This window comes from Sylvia atricapilla, chromosome 11 (assembly GCF_009819655.1).
Source record: "Sylvia atricapilla isolate bSylAtr1 chromosome 11, bSylAtr1.pri, whole genome shotgun sequence".
Taxonomy (NCBI): Eukaryota; Metazoa; Chordata; class Aves; order Passeriformes; family Sylviidae; genus Sylvia; species Sylvia atricapilla.
In genome coordinates, this window is record NC_089150.1 from 4902415 (window position 1) to 4921624 (window position 19210).

A 19210-nucleotide genomic window follows, 5' to 3' on the forward strand; every position below is an offset into this window, starting at 1 on the left:
CGTTAGGACTCCATCCCATCACGCTGACAGCTCTGCCTCATTGTTTCCCCCTGCAGCCATCTGCTCCTTGTGCCTTGTTCTCAGATGGCAGAGCTGCTGTGAAGCAGCCCACCACCTCCCCTGATGCTCACACAGCACCTACCAGCAGCACGGGATGCTGCGTCCCGAGCAGGGACCCGAAGTGTTACAGTACAGTAAGTCATAACACACAGAACTAAAGCTGTTTACAGAAGATGGTGTTGTCAGAGCTTCCCAGATACACTGCTGACAAAATAATATCACATTTCATCACAACTCCCCTGATTGTCTGTCAACAACAGAGGAGCCCTCTTCAACCAGTACAGCTGAAAGCACCATGTATCAAAGTTGTAGGTCTAGACTCAAAGCTGCTGAGGAGAAACAAGGTTTATATTCTTGATTAATTGTTCAGGATGAAAATATGGGCTCTGACATAATGTAATAGCTATTTTGGCACAACTTTTGAGGAGCATGAGTAAGCAGCCTCTCCTAATTGATGTGCAGATCCTGGAGTGGGTAGTAACTGCATAATAGCTTCATGTTGTCTTCTGAAAGTTAACACAGATGTGAACCCTGTCAAACTAGTCCACAGTTACCAGCAGCAGCTACTCACTGGAAGAATTTAACCCCATTCCATCCTTTAGCTACATTTTCTGTCTTCCATGGAGAATAGATTAACACAGGACAACTTGGCCATCACAGCCTCAGTCAACACAAACGGTTCCAGGCCTCCATGGTGGCAAGAGGACTCCAGCAGCCCATCAAAACCCCTTGGCTAAACAAGTTACTACCCAGCAGCAGAGCAGACAGAGCAGCCACGTGTGGTTAGACAACAGCCAGCGTGTTCTGAGACAGTTTAGCCTAGTCTGTAGTCAGAGGGGTTAGTGTTAACCTGCATTACGTGGTATTTGCTACGAACCAGGACTTTGCACACAGATAACTCCTGCTGCAGAGCTGACAGCAGTAAATTATTACACAGAATTAACTCAACTATGCTTGAGCTGTAAGATGATTAGCTCAGTGAGCCTGTATTTTTGGGTCATGGTTCCTATGGAGTAAGCATAAAGCTCAAGAAGAGAGCCCTGGCAGGTCAACAGACCACTGGCACATATGGCTCTTGATCATTTCAGAAATTCAGTGTGTCAAGAATCAGACACCAAGTTCTCACACTGGATTCACTGGTAGAGGTGTCACTGGCTGTAAGACTGGTACTTGTCACACTTTCTGCTGGAATGCTGGTTTTAAGACAACAAAATTCAACCGCATACAAAGAGACAACCACAGGCCAGCAACCATGCAACCCACACATGACTTCTACCGTGGTTTTATAAGGTCAGCAACACGATTTTAAGTTCCATCCAACCCAGCATAACTGCAAACTGCCCCAGCAGGAGGAGTCTGGCCCACAGTCTGGTTCTCAATCCTCCCTTGGGTTGGGTCTTGTAACTGTGTGGCCAAAGCAAAAGTCCATTCTGTCTGCAGATGGAAAACTTTTTATTTTTGACCATGTGTGGTCCCTTCCCATTGAATGAGTGAGACAAACCAACTCTCCTTACAGTCATTTAGCAGCCCAGATCCTTCACAGGACTGGGCACAGCCATACCTTGCAGAGATCAGGTGTAGCACAAAACCACACCCACACAGAGCAGAGTCCTTCTGACAAGTGTGAGGTGAACTTTTACCCCACATTACTGCCTTGGAAATCAAGTAGCTAAGTAAGTGATAAGAAGCTATTTTTTACCTTAAATCACTCAAATGATAGCAAAGACAAAGCCTTTGATTTCACATACCTAAGTTAGAGAGGAGATGGCTGGAAAAACACCAAGCCCTCTGCATCTTCACCTCCAACGTTTTCTGAAGTAGACAATGACAAAGAACTGGTAAAAGTGCACTTTCATGTGAGAAGGCACATTACAGGGCAAAAGCATCATAGACAGCATTGCTCTGCAAATGTTCATATTCTGAACTGGATCAGTTACAAAGTCTCTGGCTCTCAGACCAAAAAGAGATGTGTAATCAGGATTTTGTGCATGCAATGTCCAGTATAAAAAGGGAAACCTGTGCTTTATCCTTGCAGTTACCCAAAACTCTTGGGCAGCAGAAACTGGTGCGGTTTTCCAGGCTGTTTGAGAGCCTGTCCCTTATATCCAATGGCAAGTCAGGCTGTATGAAACTGGTGTGATGCCAGCAGTCAGCCCTGCTAGGACCTACCAGCTGGCACATACTCCACACATCATACGTGCAATAAACTGACACCTTCTGAGGAAAATTAAACACTGTTTAATCTGCACTCAGTGCTGGGAGTACTCAACAGTCCCCTTGTCAAAGGAGTTGGGGACTTTTCTTTGTAACATTACTGGCTCTGGTAGGATGTTAAATACAGGCACAGCAGCATGAAGAGCTCTATCAACTACATCACAAAGACCAGGCCAATTTCTGTGGAGCAACTTTGCTCCCTGCAGGCGTAATTGTCCTTCATGTACCACCTTCTGCGCCTCTCTCCAACAACAAACTCTGCAGAATATGTTGGAGTTGGGGTTCAGACCTTCATTAGAACAGAAAAGGGGATCTTCACCTTTACACACCTCTCCCAACGCCTCACACCTTTTGGTAGTTGTACAGTCATGGCCGTCCTGTGTCCAAATTTCACAAAAAGCTGTACAATAAAACCTCGGTGCAACAAAAACTCAGTGTGCAACATGACAAATACCAGCTGCACTACTAACTCCCACTTTAATTCAGAACATCCCTCAACCTTGCAAATGCAGAGGCAGGACTGTGCCTTTAACACACTTCTCATTAAGAACTCAGCTCCCTGTAAACTGCATATAATCAAATTTCTGCACTACCCTGTTTCGGTTTCTCATTACTGCATATCTTTCATGTTTTAATTCACATGACATTAGATTTGCTGCACTAAATGAGCACCTTCTGAACTCCAGAATAAAATGGAGGTTAATTACTAAACCAGATTTTTAAGTGAGAGTAAAACTCTATTAATGCCTAGAGCAATGCTAAATTTGACAACTTAATTGAAGTTAAGCATTGCAGAGTTAAAACTGCCCCAACAGCTTTACTCAAGCTGCAGCTCACACGTTAAGACCTCCCTGGATCCCACATTTTAACAGATGACAGGACTCCTGATCCAGAATCTTGCATTTGCAGTGAGCCACTCAAGTGGCATTTTGTGATGGTCTCGTATACATGTCCAGACCTCTCCCCCACCTGCCTTGTCCACACCACTGAGCCTTGGGATAAACACAGGGAGAACAAAGAAAAGCAATAGGTAAAAAGAGCTCTCACTTCATGAATTACAGGTAGAGGCAAAAACTGCTAATCAAGATCTGCCAACATTCACCATTCACATGAATGTGAATTTATGACATTCTGTCACCAAAGCACTGAACAGCTCACCATGCCATAAGTACCTGAGAGTGCAGCTATTGCTGCTCACTGTTAACCATCCACAGTCGCTCTAATCTATGCAAGAAAAGCCCAAAAGGATTGCATAAATCGATCAGCCTCATCTAAAACCATGAAGTAAGAAGAACCACTGAATCTACAGGGTCTCAGGTTCCTTTGGAGCTTCCAGATGACATTAAGAAATCTTATCTCTTCCCCAAAAAGTGCTGCTTTGGGAAATCACCCATAACTTTCTGCTTATTTCTCAACAGTTACTGGAAATGCAAAAGAACGAAGTCTGGAACAGTAAACATGGTTTATTTTCTATACTTGATGTTTTGCTGTTGCCAGTCAACTGCAGTTATCCAAACATGTCAGAGCTGGAGAATACACAGAAATGAAGGCAGCCTCAGAAACACAGACTGGAGACTGAACATGGTCACCTTGATGGCTGATACCAAGTAAATCAAGTGAGACTGCCACAGTAGGGCAGAGCACTGCACTCTTGCTTGTTATCCACACTGTCTTTGAAAATTTTTATATAATTGCTACACTTCATTTTAGCCTAGAAGACATCTCCGAAAAAACTTTTCCAGTAATTCCAACAAAATTTTCTTTATGCTAAAGAACGTATTCTTGAAAATCTCCAGTTCGTTGGCCCTTGAAGCTGCCAAAAGCAATCTGCACAAAACTGAAGCATAGTCTTACAGAGTCAAGACCAGATCAGTCCCAGCTAAAGATTAGATGCTCAATTCCATGTGATATGTATTTAATATAGCTTGGCCAAAGTGCATTGTCCTGATGAACAGAAATAGCTACAGGTTACACAAAGCCACTCTGTGCGCAGCTCACCAAGGAACCAATTCTAGAATCATCCCAGAGCAAGAAATGGCCAAAGTTCATGTTTACTATTTTGGAAGTAATTTCAGCTTCAGTGTATGAATTCATAGCAGACAAGTTAGTGCTGGTGCATCAAAGAACAGGAATATTTTAGTCAACAGCTTAGTGGAATGATTATACATGTTAAACAGTCCAGATAACATCGCAAGTGATGAGCATCTGTCAAATGCTCCTGCACAAACAACACCAAGGCACAGTTCTGCAGCACTGGACACAACCCCTGCTCTGAGGCTGAGCTGCTCATTAAATGCAAGGTTATGTTGTAAGGTGCTTTGCATCCATCCACAATGGGCAATGGCAGAGCTAAAAGTCATCTGTGCCAAACAGAGCTGAATCAAAATGAGGAGGAAAACTTGTCAGCCCTTGAGTCCTGACTGAAGGGTGCAGAAGTTTTGCCCTCCAGGTCTTAAGCTTGACCTGTACTATCCATTGTTTCTAGGGCAAACCCCAATAGCTTAGATAAGAAATGCAGCCCCTTGTTTTACGTCAGAAAGTAAAGCTTAAGGAGGAGATGTGCACCGTGACACAAAAGTCAGGAAACAGCTTATGTATAACTCAAAAAATAACCCAAAACACACATAAAAAAACAAGCTTCACACTTTTTTAACTGTGAGAGTCATCAATACTGGAAGAAGTTGTCAGTGGAGTTGTGAAGTCTCTGCCTTTGGAGATACTCAAAACCCAGCATGACATAGCTCTGAGCAGTGGAGCTGGACAAGATGATCTTCAGAGGAGTCACCTCAGTGACCCTGTGAGTCTGTCTAGCCACTGGGAAAAGCTTCAGACTGTTAGAAATAACTGTATTCCAAACTTCCAGATCCTGTCCATGTGACACCCAGCTTCAGATTTGACAACATTGTGGTTGGCTTTGAGAACAACCCAGTTTTGGATCCAGAAATCAGTGGTCATATCAAGCTCCTTTTCCAGGGAAGCCACACGAGCACTCACTGTCACAGTAAGCAAACAGACATGTGGGGGCTGAAGGAACAGTTCTGTGACATAAGCATGTGCAGATCTAAATACTCATCTCAAACATTATCATCAAGACGTCAGAAACTAAATGGGCAGTTAAGTCTTTCATGGAAAAAAAAATAAAAAATAAAAAACAGCTGATGGTGCTCATCCTCTGCTAAACAGACTGTACCAAAATTCAGTTAATTCTACATCTCATGTTGAAAGGATTATGAATTTATCTTTTCCTAGTGGGATTTCTCACTTTTCTAAGTAGTATTTCAGTGAAAGTGGAACATATTAAAATCACAGTGTCAGGTTCGAAAGTACATCAGATTTAGGATCTTGCCATATGCTGAACACTCTTCTCCCAATCCAACACCACCGATTTGAGCCCAAACCATGAGCTGAAACTGAAGCACAAATAGTCCTGAGCAGCACAGCTCACATGCTTCAGGCTTGGTGGATCCCTCCTGTGTTTGTTACAGGCCTGGGGCTGCAACGAGATGAAACCTACAACAAAACCAATTGAACTATTTAGGATTCTGAAAATAAAGACTACACAGAAGTGTTGTGTTCAACAAAGGTCTGATTGAGGCAGATCTTTAAACATATGCTTAACTTCAGCTGGCATTTAAGTCTGATCTCTTTCAAAGAAGCCTCATCCCAAACACTGGATGCTTTCTTAGCTCCCAGCTCCCACTAAGCCGAGGATTCAAAGTACATTTAGGGGGGAGGACAGTCTATGCAGGAATTTGCTCAGGAAGAACGCTTTTGGGAGACACTATACATCATTTTAATATTTCAATTACTTCTACAACCTCAAACAAGCCCAAATTGTTCCTAAAATTCCAGCACATCAGACACTTCCCTGAATTTAAACTCAAATTCTCATCTTCTAGCAAGATGCCAGGAAACAGAAAAGAGCCTGTTCCCAAAAACTTCGATAAAATTCAGTTAAATTATCCAGATGGTTTTCATTCCACAGAAAATACTAAACCAGCAGTCTGCAAAGCATAGCATTTTCTAAATACACAAAATAAAGAGAAAACAATGCACAAGTGGAAAGTGCAAATGCTGAGCCCATTATAATTTTGTTCCAGCAGAAATGCAGCACAATCAATACAATCTTGCCGTTCTAGAGGACCCATCTTTCTGCTGCCAGGGTGCTCTGCAGCTGCAAGCACCAACTAATAAACTGCACGCAGTTCAAGCACTTGATTTTTCCTGTGCTACATGCAGAAAGGAGGAACTGCATTCCCACCCACTTAACCTCCAACACCCAGCATTCCCTACAGCACAAGAAGCCAAAGAGCACCTGCTGAACAACTTATGTACTTTGAATGACTCTGCAAGCAGCCAAATTTAGCAAATTTGCTATTTTCTCCAAAGCACAGCCTGATTCTGCAGCTCTTAAATACAGGGAAAACTGCCTTAGATTAAATAGTGATTACGGATTTAGAATTTCAAGAGCTGTGAAAGTCCTTACCACAGAAAATAAACCCACTGAGAAGAGATGAGGACAGATACTGCAATTTTCTGTTCTGTGCTATTTAATAAATCTCAAAGCAAAGGAATTAAATTACAGATAGGGAAACAAGCATCTATATAATTACATGACAACACCTGAAATCATTCAAATCCACCACCAGCAGAATCAGAAAACTGATCAGCAAGAGATGAGCCAGAAAAAAATCTCTCTGCAGTTAGAGATGGATATTCATCCCTTTTACATGGCATCTGACTAAAATGTTTCATAGCAACAGGGCAGGAATTATCCCACAGCACGGGATGGGACTGGTTATCAACCAGCACCATCCTGCTGAGTACACCCCAAAAAAATGAGAGGAGAAAACAGGCCAGTGAGCAAACTCAGTACTTAAACTGAGTTTCTCAAATGAGAAGAAATCCCTGAAGTATTTCTTTAGATGATTAGTGTGTTTTCTCATGCAGTGCTGCTGGCTGCCCTCATCCCCAGCCCTGCTGAGCTGCAGCACAGGAATGCCCTCGGAGTCCTTGGGGAGAGCAGGACCCTTCCAGCTCCCCCTGTGCCTTCCTAAAACAGCTCTGCAGAACACCCAGGAAAAGCTCCGAGGATGGAAATGGTGGGATCACCAGCTGATGAAGCCACCATCAGGTGTCCTGAATCAAAGCTCTCTGCAAGAGCCACCTTTTCTCTGCAGCCTCCTTTCACAGAGCTGGTGCCCAGAGCGACTCCCAGCACAGCAGAGCTGCATTCAGGAACACAAGAGCATTGGACCTGTTCCTCTGCAGGTCTACTTATAGTCTCAAGAGGTGCTGCAAGGCAAGAAGCCAAATGGTGCCCAGTTTCAAAAAGCAAGTCCCTGAAGATCCCACCCGAGGTCCAAGAACACACACGAAAGACCACTGCAGGCACAGACAGGGAAACTTTGCCTTATGGACATCTTTGCACCCTAGCACAACTCTTACATGCATCTTCATTAGAAAGGCTAAATGAGGGATAATTATGACTCCTCCACAAAGGAGGACTGCTTTGGAAAGACAGCAATTACTGCCTGCTTGGAGGGATCTCTCCCAGAAAGAAGGAGGCTGCTGTAAAGGTAGGGGGATCAATTCCTTGGGAAATACCAAGAAAGCTGCAAGGAATACCCCCTCCCCAGCTCTGAAAATGTCCAGCAGCAGGAGCACCAGCACCCTTCCAGCCAACCCTGGTTTTGTTGTAGAGGCAGCTCCAGCACCTCTGAGATCCTCATAACAGGCAGACCCATTTCACACTTTTCTACATTACCTGATACCCTTGAAAAACAAAGTCCTTGCTGACCCACAGGATTTTCAGGGCTAATAGCCCCTACAGCACATCTTTGTACAGTATCAAAAGTTGCATTAGCTGGAAACCAAATTATCACTTGCACAGTAGTTTTGCAATTAGATTGAAACTGTAAATTGTGCAACAAGCTAAATTAAAAAACAAGTTTGTGATACAGACATAATCTTAATTCAGCTCCTGCCTTACTCACCTTACCTCTTTGTAACGTGTTTCTACACAGATCCAAGCTCCTTTTGCTGTACCACAAATGACTTCACATTCCTAAAAAATTAAGCACTCTTAAGAACTAACGTATGTTTGTCGTCACTCTTAATATCCACCTTTGCCTGAAGCTTCTTCACCAACACACACCACTCTGAGAGGCCTTTTGGGCATCAGAGTCCATGCCACCCTTCAACTTCCTCACCTTCCTGCAACATTTCAGGGCTCCTTCCCTTCATCTAACTCTCTCTGCCCCAAATATCATCACTCTCACTTTGAGCAGCTCCCCAGATGTCATGCTGTGACCTCAACTACCAAGATTTGGACAACCACCTTTCAGATAGAGCTGAAAACCATCTAATTTCTGAGCACATCTTACTTCCTTCCTGGTAGAGCTGTTCCATTTTATACAAGTAACTATTTTCTGGAGCAAAGTCAGAACAAGCTCATTGCAAATATTCTCTCCCTTGTGTTACAGAAAGTCACTCCTGCCCCTACCAGGCTCAAACAACACTATACAAGGCAAAATGGAGCAGCTTCTGCAAAGAAAAGACACCTCACAAAGCCCATGGTTTATTGGTTTGACACTCCCAAGGACAGTGGGCACTTTCAATCCTGTGTCTTGAGTCACAGGCAGGACTGGAACTCAAAACTTGTGTGTGCTGAGTGGACAAAGCTGGGGCAGGGGGATGTCATACTACCTGCTCTTCCTCATTTCTCTAAGAGCACACCTGCCCTGGGCACGTCCAAGGAGGATTTAGCAACAGCTCCCCTGGACCCCACACCCAAGGCTTTGAGGGACAGCATTCATTCAGCAACACCAGCAGCCTCTCACAGCCTTCCCTGGCCAACTCACCTATTCCCAAACTGCAGGCCACTGTTCACTGGAGCCACCTCAAGTTCTTTAAGGAATCCAGACACCCACCTCATGAGGTGGTGTTGTTTTTTTTTTAAATTCCACTAGGCAACAGAACACATAAAAATGAGATGACGCAAGGCTAACCCAAAGTTCCCCTAATGAACATAGCCCCAAGTGTCCAACAGGATGTGACAGGTGGAGGGGCAGGCGAGCCCAGCCGAGGATGAGGTCACGAAATGAGCCCTTTGCACAGCACACTACTAATCTTAAATTCCAAACTCATTATGCACAAGCCTAACAAACAAAGGAGCAGCTTAGAAGATTTACAATGTACCTTCTCCAAGGGTGGAATAATTATTTATCTGATAGCAACCTTCGTGATACAACAGCAATAAATAAATAAATGATCCCAGCAACTCTGGTGAACCGTGCCTGTGGCTTCACTAGACAGACTGACAGCTGGAACGTGCCTTTAGCTGGCTGAGCTGGGGAAGAGTTGTAAATATTTGCTACAAATAAAATAAAGCTCGCTAGACTGAGCAGAAACCCAAACACAGCAGTTAATGGCATCCCAGGGGACACAGGGCAAGAGACCCACACCCCCCTGAACTCTTTCCAGTGAACAGCCCCTATTTTTTTTTCCCCTTTGCTTTTCTCTAAGATCCATTCCCTCCTGCATGTGTACACATGTCAATATCATTCTGATTTCATTCTCTCAGGTTGCAAATTTTATCCAGGTTGAAGTTCACAAACATTATAGAAAGGGTTTGTATTCCTAACTTGGCTTTACAGCTGCATATTACCATGCAGCGACACATCCAGAAAAAGCATTTCCAAAGTCATACTTTTACAAGCTTTCTCCTTTATTTAGATAAAAACCCGAAGAATCCTGAAAGGAAATAGTACATGTGCAGAAAACATGCTCAGCTAGGCTCTCCCACTCAGATCTCTCAGATCCTTTTCCACTTCTATGGCATTTCTCCGACCTCCCAGTTTGAAGCTCCAGAACCACATGTTCCCCTTGCCCATCTTCCATTTCTCACCATCTGACAGCTTCCAAAGTCTATTCCCATCTTCTCACCCTGAAACAGTACCTCCAGCCCAAGTCTTCTAGCTGGCTGCTTCTCCTCCAGAAAGGATCACAGCAGTTCCTGTTTTATGTGTTTATATGTTACAACAGGACGGCTGGCACTAAGATTAGTAACAATCATTGATTGCCCCATTCTCCATCCTACAAAGCATCCTTCACTTGGGACATTCTGGTTGTTCCCACTTTTTTTACTTTTCTCCTACCTCCAGACCCCAATTCCCCTGCCCTATCTGTTTCCCCCATTCCTCCAGCAGTTTGTGTTGTCACATATTTGCAAAGAAAAGAGACAGCATCACAGCATTTGGGTTACAGGCAAGCTTTAACAATATACTATGTTATCACTGGGCTGCTTTAAACACTTCAACACTGGCAAGATTCCAGCACCTAAATATCTCAGAGGTTATCAACATCTTTCCAGGAACCCAAAATACCAATATTCACCCGGATTTTCTCAGAATTCACCCCAAATAAATTCTTTAATGTAAGAGTAGGCCAAACCAGACACGCAATCCTTGCACACAAGGATTGCTTTTGTAGGTTTGAACAGACACAGACATCCTTCCAACTCTCCAAAACTTCAGTGCCCTCTTCAGAAGCAGCCTCACAGGGTGGTCTGAGAAGACCCCAACATGCTCTCCCTGGCCACACCAGCCCAAACTGTAGGTTCAGGTGGGTTTATGCCCATTTTGTGCCAGAAGAGCAGCACAAAGGAAGGTGCAACATACCTGTGAATCTAGATCAGTGCTTTTTGGGGAGAAATTGAGGAGGATGAATCCAAGTCTTCCCAGAGGTGGCAGCTGCAGCATCGTCTCCAATGCAACTGTTTCCCTGAGCTGTAATATCCCTATGAAATACCAACTGCAGGACTGGGCTCCAGCCACCTGACACCGCACCTGAGGTGCTCTAGAGTAAGAGAAAAAGTGTCTGAAAAAAAGGCACTTGTGTGTTCTTGATGCTCATTTCTGCAAGGAGCACAGAATTCATAAACTCCGCATCTACAAATGTATGTCCACCTGCATTGTAAAGGAATAACCTTCATGGGAACCGATTTAAAAAAAAAAAAAACTTGTTTACGGTTAGAGGCTGCTAATTACAACATTAAAATACTAGCCCGAACCCCACATTACACTTGCATTCTGTTTTACATAGCAGTATACGTAACAATCATCACAGCAAGCTGCTCTGTTGGCTCATGCTGGAAGAAGTAATTATATATCACAGCAACACAATTTTGCCCTTCAACCTGCCAGTCCAGTCCATGCAGCAGCTGCGAGCAGCAGGTCAGGGTGGGGGGAGCCTGCAGAGTGTTTCTACATAATCACTTACCACTGAGGAAAAAACAGCTAAAAACCACCAGCCCCTGGCTTGCACGCCTGGCAGAAAGCTGCTAACACAAACATTACAGCAGCCCTTGCAGCAGGGATGTTACCAGAAAAAATGAGCTCGATCCAAAGGCACTATTAGTGTTGAAGTATTAGCTGAGAGTTGTAGTGCAAGCCTTCCTTAGTAATCGTCACCATTTTTGTGCTTGCACCAGTGATACCCACACTATCCTGTTTCACTTGGACACTGCTATGACCCCTCTGAAACATTTATTCTCAGGTAAAGCCCACAGGCAACAGTGACTAAGGCCTATGCAAGTCACAAGCTGAATTTTTGGGCAAAGACACTGAGACAGAGCCTTTCAAAGGGCACCCCAAAACTGTTAGTGCCCACCCACAGCAAGCAGAACCTTGGGGTGCCTAACACTGAAAACTGCACTTAACTTCTGCCTCAGATGGACTGGAGAATAGGCTGACCTCTTCCAAGCCTTTGGCTCCAGTGAACCTGAATAGTTCTATCTTGACGCTCAAAGCAGCATCGGGTTTTTCACAGCTGTTGCTGATAAAGCAGTGGCATAGTTATATTGTGAATATGCAATAAAATTCATTTTCCTGTGCTGTTTTCCTTCTCCAGTATGAAATGAAGTGTGAAACTACACACAAGCCACTAGTTGTGCTGTTACTGTTTAACTAGAGATTATTAAAAATAAATCATCACAGTTCTCATATAATATGATAGTGATGCAACAGTTAACTGTCTAGCAAAATCTGCCATGCCAGGCTGCTTAATCATGTTGTCTTTGTTTCAGCAAGAAGTTATATTAAAAGAATATAATTTTTTAATAACAAAAATGTTACAGCCTGTGTATCTGAAAAACTTTTTGAATCCAAAATAGAACGAGACAGACAATAATGGCCAAGAGCCTGACCGGCTTAATGGAAGTTGGACTCTCATTTTGTTCCCAACACTGAAACAGCAGATTGTTCACAGAAGACAATTAACAGCCAACACACAATTTCAAATTTTTTTTAGCAGGAAAGTAAACAGAAAATTACTCCTTCTGTTTCATTTTCCAAGTCTTAAAGCATGTTGCTTTTAAAAGTGAATGTAGAAACAGGAGGACAGCATTGTTGAGTGTCAGAACAGGTTTCTCCTGTACCCTCATTTTAAAGCAGCTGTACTGATTTCTCCCCAATCAGCTTTTAATCAGAGAACATGGTTAAGAGGCTGAATTTGCTTGTAAAATAGCACATCTGCAAATCTCTTCTGCTCTTGCTTCCCAGTTTTCTTCTAGACCCTGACCAGACAGTACAGCAGGAATTAGTCATGCTGCCTACCACTGTGCTGGAAAGGACCTCTGATACATTGCCCTAAGTGCCAAATAAAAACATACACAGTGCACAAGAGGCTCTGCAATGACTCGTTAATGACAACGGGTAGGTTCACAACAGCTCCACAAATTCTAGACCAGAAGCTTGTGAAATTACCTTCACTCTACTTGGGGAAATGAGCAGTACCAGGGGCAGCCCAGCCCTCACCATCAGCAGGGCTGCACAGGCTTATTTTCAGCCTCTTAAGAGACAGAATGTATTGATTAAAATTATCACCTGGAATCTGTAAACCAACAGCAGCCAGCTAGGGAACTCTCCTGCTCACCAGAAGAAAAGTGTGGATTTTTTTCCAAGCAGAATGCATATGTACTTACACACAACTAATGCAGCCAGGAGTCTGATAAATAAAAAGCAAACACATGTGCTCACTAAAAGATGCACAGTCAGTGCAGCCAGCTCAGCCTCAAAATATCTGTGCCCTCTCTGATCAGCTTGGCAGCCACACAAAACCCTACTGAGGAAAGCAGGCCAGGGAAGCAAAAAGGTGACGCTCAATAGTTCGTATCAAAGCAAATGCTGAACTGAATTTCATGGGCTATTTCTGTTTCCTTGCTAAATAGCAAAGGCCTACTGCAAATAACAGAGTGAGAGTTTTTGCAGGAGAGAAAAGGTCACCAAGGATCTCTCACCACGGAAAATGCTGTGCTACAGACAGGGAGCAGCACCCCGTGTAAAGAAAAATACGGAAATACCACTTATTGTCTCCACATGTTTATACAATAGACACTCCAAGAGCAGCCTTCCCTTTTAAGACTGTTTTCAAAAACAAAAACGTACAAAAAAGATGTGGTGAGGGTTTCCTTCCCAGTGCAGCGAATTTGAGGTGCAGAATAAACATGGAATTATTGACTCACTCACAAAAATGTTACCGGAGAGATTTCAGAGACATACTTCTGGCTTAGCTCTACTCCCACTGACGTTGGTTCAGACTTTTACCACTGATTTCAGGCAGTGCTGGCCTACGTAGCACTTCCAGCTCAGCTATTATTACCTTTTAGTTTAAAATATGTAACGTTCCTCTGTAACAGACGGAAAAATATTTCAGGAACTTTTTAAATCTGTTCCTCCAAGATACATTTTTATTTTTTTTTTTAATCACACTGAGACACGGTTCCTGGATGCAAGAACATGTGACCTGTTCTAAATAAAGGATATTTTCCACTTCTTGCACAACTGGAACAGATATAAGCGGTAGCTTGAACAAACTGCATTGCAGAACCCAACCAGAATATAAAACACTTGAATAAGATCCATAAATAGCAGTAATATGAAAAGACTACCTCCAATAAGGCACAAACTCAATGTTAAGCCTAATGTAATCAAGTTCAAATTCAATCACGCTGCAAAGTTCATTTACAAAATTAAATTTGATCATCTGCAGGCTAAGGCACTAGGGCACTTTAGAAGAGTCTTCTTTGGCTCCAGAATAAGCACACATTTCAAAAACGTGCATCTATTTGGTGAAATTTATATTTCCTCAACAATCATTGTGTATTAAAAGGGAAGCTTTAACTAAATCAAGACTTCAGCGCTGACCAGATAAGAGGAAAAAAACAAAAAGGAATGCTTTACAGAGGATACTATCTGGAGAGAGATTAGACACTAGCGAGTATAAGTAAAATATTGAAGGTTTGCACAAAGGAAAATCTCTTTGGAGAGCAGGAATGATGAGAATTTTATAAAGACATCATTGCTTTAATAATGACAAACCCTACATCGCAATGTTATTGCTCATAAAACAAAAATAAACTTCCTAAGAAACTATCATGCAAATTAAATGCATTTCCTAATATTTTCTCCCACTAAAAATACTTCAGTAACTGCATCATTCGGGTGCTTTTCAACCAGTCTGAAAATATAAGCAACAGAAAAGGGCACAATTAGCAGTAATTTATCTGCAGGTTTTATTAAGAGCATGGCAGTAAATTACAACAGCTGACAATAATTTGCTGGTGCTTGCAATATCATACAGGCCATCCAAATGGACACACACTGCAGACAACAAAAAATGGAGAAAATCAATTTAATAATGAAAATTTTGCTGCATTAGCCACACCTGGGTTGGTTCAGAGTGCCCTGTGCAATGACAGGCGGTACAGCCTTTACCTCCAGATACCAGTTTGACATCCAAAACGTTGCCAAATGTTTTAAAGAATCCATATTTGAGATATAACTCAGTCCTCCAGTGCCCTGCTGACTGCATGCAGACACGTCAGAATCTGTGTTTACTTTTGGTAATAAAACTCCATCGATTTCATTGTACATTGCTGGAACCAGGAAACAAATCTTATTTGCTTGTTCATTACATAAACACATACATATTTAAGTGTGTGTACTTGCAGATTAAAACTATTATACTTTTTGAATATGGCAGGAGAGGAATAAAATATGGATATGGGGAGGAAAAAATAGATTTCATTGTCTTACTGGGTAGCCTGAAAGCCCATTTTCCTCCCACAGAGAAAAGTGACTCTGGAGAAACCAAAAGCAACTGAAACATCATCTCAGTTTTCAAAGACTTTTGGCTATGGCAAATTCCAGAGATCCCATTAATGTAGGTATTACTTTGCCCAAGGATCTAAGTTCTCATGAGCTGGGAGAGTTTGGGAAGTATGGGTTTGACTGATCTATCTCAGCCCCACGTATCTCCTCCACCCCCTGTGATTAAAGCTTTTGCTGGGCTTACATTTTAACTTGGCCTCTAGCATTCAATTGTGGCTTGGCCTAAGTTAGTACAGTATTTACTGCAAAAGGCTTTTATTATTGGACCCCTTGCGGCTTCGGATTGCAGACTCGAATTATGAAACAGGGATGGAGCAACCGCGAGGGCACACTAGAGAGGAGAAATCTTTAACTGGATGTCACATATTGGAAAACAAGCAATCTGGGAGGACGCAAATAGGAGAGTTTCACTGAGAGAAGGACAGCAGTATCAGCAGGGCTGAGTTAAACTGGTCAACAAAACTGTTTCTCCTTGGTTCAGAGCGCTGACATTCTTACCTATTTCTGAGCAGGATAAAATTTTCTCTGTACTCAGAGAAATTTCAGCTGCTATGAGTAAGCCAAGGATGCTTCTCAACTCTTATGGTTAAAAGGATCAGAGAAAGCTCTGAATGTTGCTAGGAAATCAGCAGTTCTCACCAGGGAAAAGAGCAGATTGCTGTTTAGACTCGGCTCCTCACATCAGCTCTGGTTTGCCTGCTCCCCAGGCACCCTTCCAGAGCCAGGCTGTGGAGACGGTAAGAAAGCAATTCCCATGGCCACAGTCCCACAACTACACCACGCTGACCTGCTGCTATTCCACTCGCTGCTATGCAATTACTCCTGATTTACATCCACAAGAGAAAGCAGCAGGGTGATGCTGATACCTCGATAATCATCAGTCAGACTGGTTCCAGGCCTGAGCAAAGCTGAAGGACTACAGAAGTCCTCTGAGATATGATCATGAAACAAACAGGTTTGTGAGCAACTTCTGCCTTCAGTTATCATAAAGTTTTATCAGCCTGGCTCCGGGGACAGGTTTATACGGACCTGGCAGGGCCCCTGACTCCTTTGCATCTTCATCTCCCACAATACCAGCAAGACAGCTGAGACTCTCCCTCGAGGTACGAGCTGTACGTGAGCTGGGCAGGCTCCACACTGAGGTTAACATGTCAGCTCACTATCTGCCAGAAAAACCATGGATTGTTATTCCACCCTCGGGGCTCCCTCTTCTCACACACATGGGTACATGCAGAGGGACACGAGGCAGACTGGGACCAATTGGTCACTCCTCCAAAAAGCTGTCCTGGAAACATCAGGGCAGATGCTGGTCTGAGGCACCTTTAAACCCAAAGGGTGGGCAGTGCTGTCTCTGCAGGAATATCAGGTAAGGATGAAATGGAGAAATTCACTCCAGGGAAGTCTGAAGTGACAACATTTAGAAGCCAGTAAAATACTCCAGTGCTCCATTAGAGAGTTTATTTATTCCTCTCTGAAAGAAGAGAGCAACACAAGCCTGCATTTGGGTCCCAAAGCATCAAGTCACAGGAGTTAAAAGCAGTTGCAGCATCTGTGCAAGGTCATATGCAGACCTGCCACCTAAGCTCCAGTGCAGACCTGCTGTCCATGCTCACACCAGGAAAGCACAGACAAACTGCTGACTACAGAGAGGACAACCACAAAGGGACAACTCCTGCACACCAGTTAGGACACGCAGCTGGTGCAAACAGGGCTACTGGGCCACAGCACAGCAGTCAGGACTGCTGCACTCCACTGGCAGCACCAGCACTAAACCCAAAGCCCTGTTTGTCACTCAGCTGCCTCCATCACAGCTGGAACCCATCGGTGCTGCTGAACCCCATCTGCTCTGCACATTAGCCTAGCTCTCAGATAATTACCTGGCTAATGGCAATTTCCCTGCATAACCTTAGGGAGCAAAGGAGTTCTGGCAAGTTCAGTTTGCTTGGGTGGCCTGTCAGGCTGTACATCACCACCACTACCTGCACCATTTCTGAGCAGTGCAGGAGGTGGCCCCACATATGTCAGCCCTTGTGACGGCAAGGGAATTTTTTAAACACCTTTTACTACAAACCTGCAGTGTTTCTGAAACATTCAGAAAATGATCAAAAAGTCATTTATTTACTTTGAAGTTTGTCTGACAGCACTCTCTGTCATTCTAGCACTTTTTTTTTTTTTTTTAATATTTACATCCTTACTTATTTTTCCACTACACACAGATATACGAAGAGCAGTGTTCAAAACTAAAATGTGAACTGAGAGCCAGGCTATGAACAGACCTGATCACAAACACAACACGCTCGCAGCAGTGACCTTTACATTCAGCAGAGTGCTGCTAAGGAGAGTGCTGAGGTGAAACGGAGAGTTCCTTGAATGAAAAAACAGAGGGAGGAACGTGCCACAGCTGCCAAGGTGGATGCTCAAGGCGCGGGAGAGCACCGACTTTCTTTTTCCAGCAGTAGGACGGACAACGGGTCGCTAACAGCCCACAAGGGAGGGAAATACACAGAGACCGCCTTATTTCCCTTTACAGAGCATATCTAAACGATGCAGCCGCTCCAGATAAGCAAACATAGTCTATTTCAGGGAAAAAAATACACTCTAGGAAGAAAGTGACCTACCTAGCAAAAGTTTCCAGTCCCCAGGCAACTGCAAGTAACAAACCCGCTCTCAGGTTCAAAAAACCCCAAAAAATACACACACACACACACCAAAAAAAAAAAAAAAAAAAAAAAAAAAAAAAAAAAGCCAAACAGTGCAGAACAACCTCAGATGCTACGAGAGCTCGCAGCTGAAGCCCCTCCTCAGCTCGGCGCTCGGGGTCTCGGCCGCGGCGCCCAGGGCGGCAGGCGCGGCCCCAGCCCCGGCCCCGCTGCCGGCGGGGCAGCCCCGGCTGCCAGCCGGGCCCACACGGCCAACAATGCCCTTTACATAACGCGGGCCCGGCCCGCCCTGCGCTAACAACGCCGCTATTATGGCACGGAGCGCTCGGCGGCCGCCCCGCTGCGCGGCGCCGGCCGAGGGGATGCTCCTCACGCGGCCGCGACCCGCGCCCCCCACCTGCTCTTGAGGGGCTGGCTCTTCAGCTCGTAGTACGTCTTGGGCTCCTCGTGGAACTCCTCGCCCACCTCGAAGTCCGGCACGATCCCCGACTCCGCCTGCATCGTCGCCGCGGCCGCTGCGAGAGGGGAGAGACGGGAGGTTACGGCTGCGGCGCGCAGCGAGCCCCGCCGCGCCGCCCGCCCCGCTCCGCTCCGCTGCCCGGGCTCGCACACGGCGCCGCCCGCCCCGCCTGGGACTTGTAGTCCTCCCCGGGGTCGGCCCGGCCGCCTCCGCCCGCCGCGCACTACAAGTCCCGCCGCGCCGCGCCGCCGGGGCCGGGCCGGCGCTGTCAGCCGGAGCGCGGGGCCGCCCGCCCCATTCCCAGCCCATTCCCGGCCCATTCCCGTTCCATTCCCTGCCCATTCCCGGCCCGGCCGTGCGCGCCACCTGCCGCCCCCTCCCTGCGCCGCCCCGCCCCCGCCGTGACGTCACGCGGCTCTGACGGCACGGGGGCCGCGCGTGACGTCACGCTGCCCGCAGCATCCCCCGAGCGGCGGCCGCGGCTTCGGCTCCGCAGAGCGCTGCGGGTGGCCCTAAAATCACAGAATCATGCGGCGGGTCGGGTCGGAGGGGACTTTTAAAGCCCGTCTCGTCCATCCTCTGCCACGGACACCTCTCACTAGCCCGGGCTGCTCCGTCCAGCCTGCCCTTGGACACTTCCAAGG

At 45.1% G+C, this 19210-nt stretch overlaps 1 protein-coding gene across 5 annotated transcripts in view; it reads right to left on the minus strand.

Moving 5' to 3' along the window:
• Positions 1 to 18899, minus strand: part of MITF (melanocyte inducing transcription factor) — a 101314-nt gene extending 82415 nt beyond the window's left edge. For 2 of the 5 annotated variants that reach the window (XM_066327192.1, XM_066327190.1), the window contains exon 1: positions 18504 to 18896. In XM_066327192.1, coding sequence (XP_066183289.1) covers positions 18504 to 18886 — 383 coding nt within the window. In that variant the 5' untranslated portion in view covers positions 18887 to 18896. Of the gene's footprint in view, positions 1 to 18503 lie in introns of all 5 variants that reach the window. The other 3 variants (XM_066327191.1, XM_066327189.1, XM_066327196.1) reach the window with 3 other exon arrangements.
• Between the last annotated feature and the right edge of the window lie 311 nt (positions 18900 to 19210).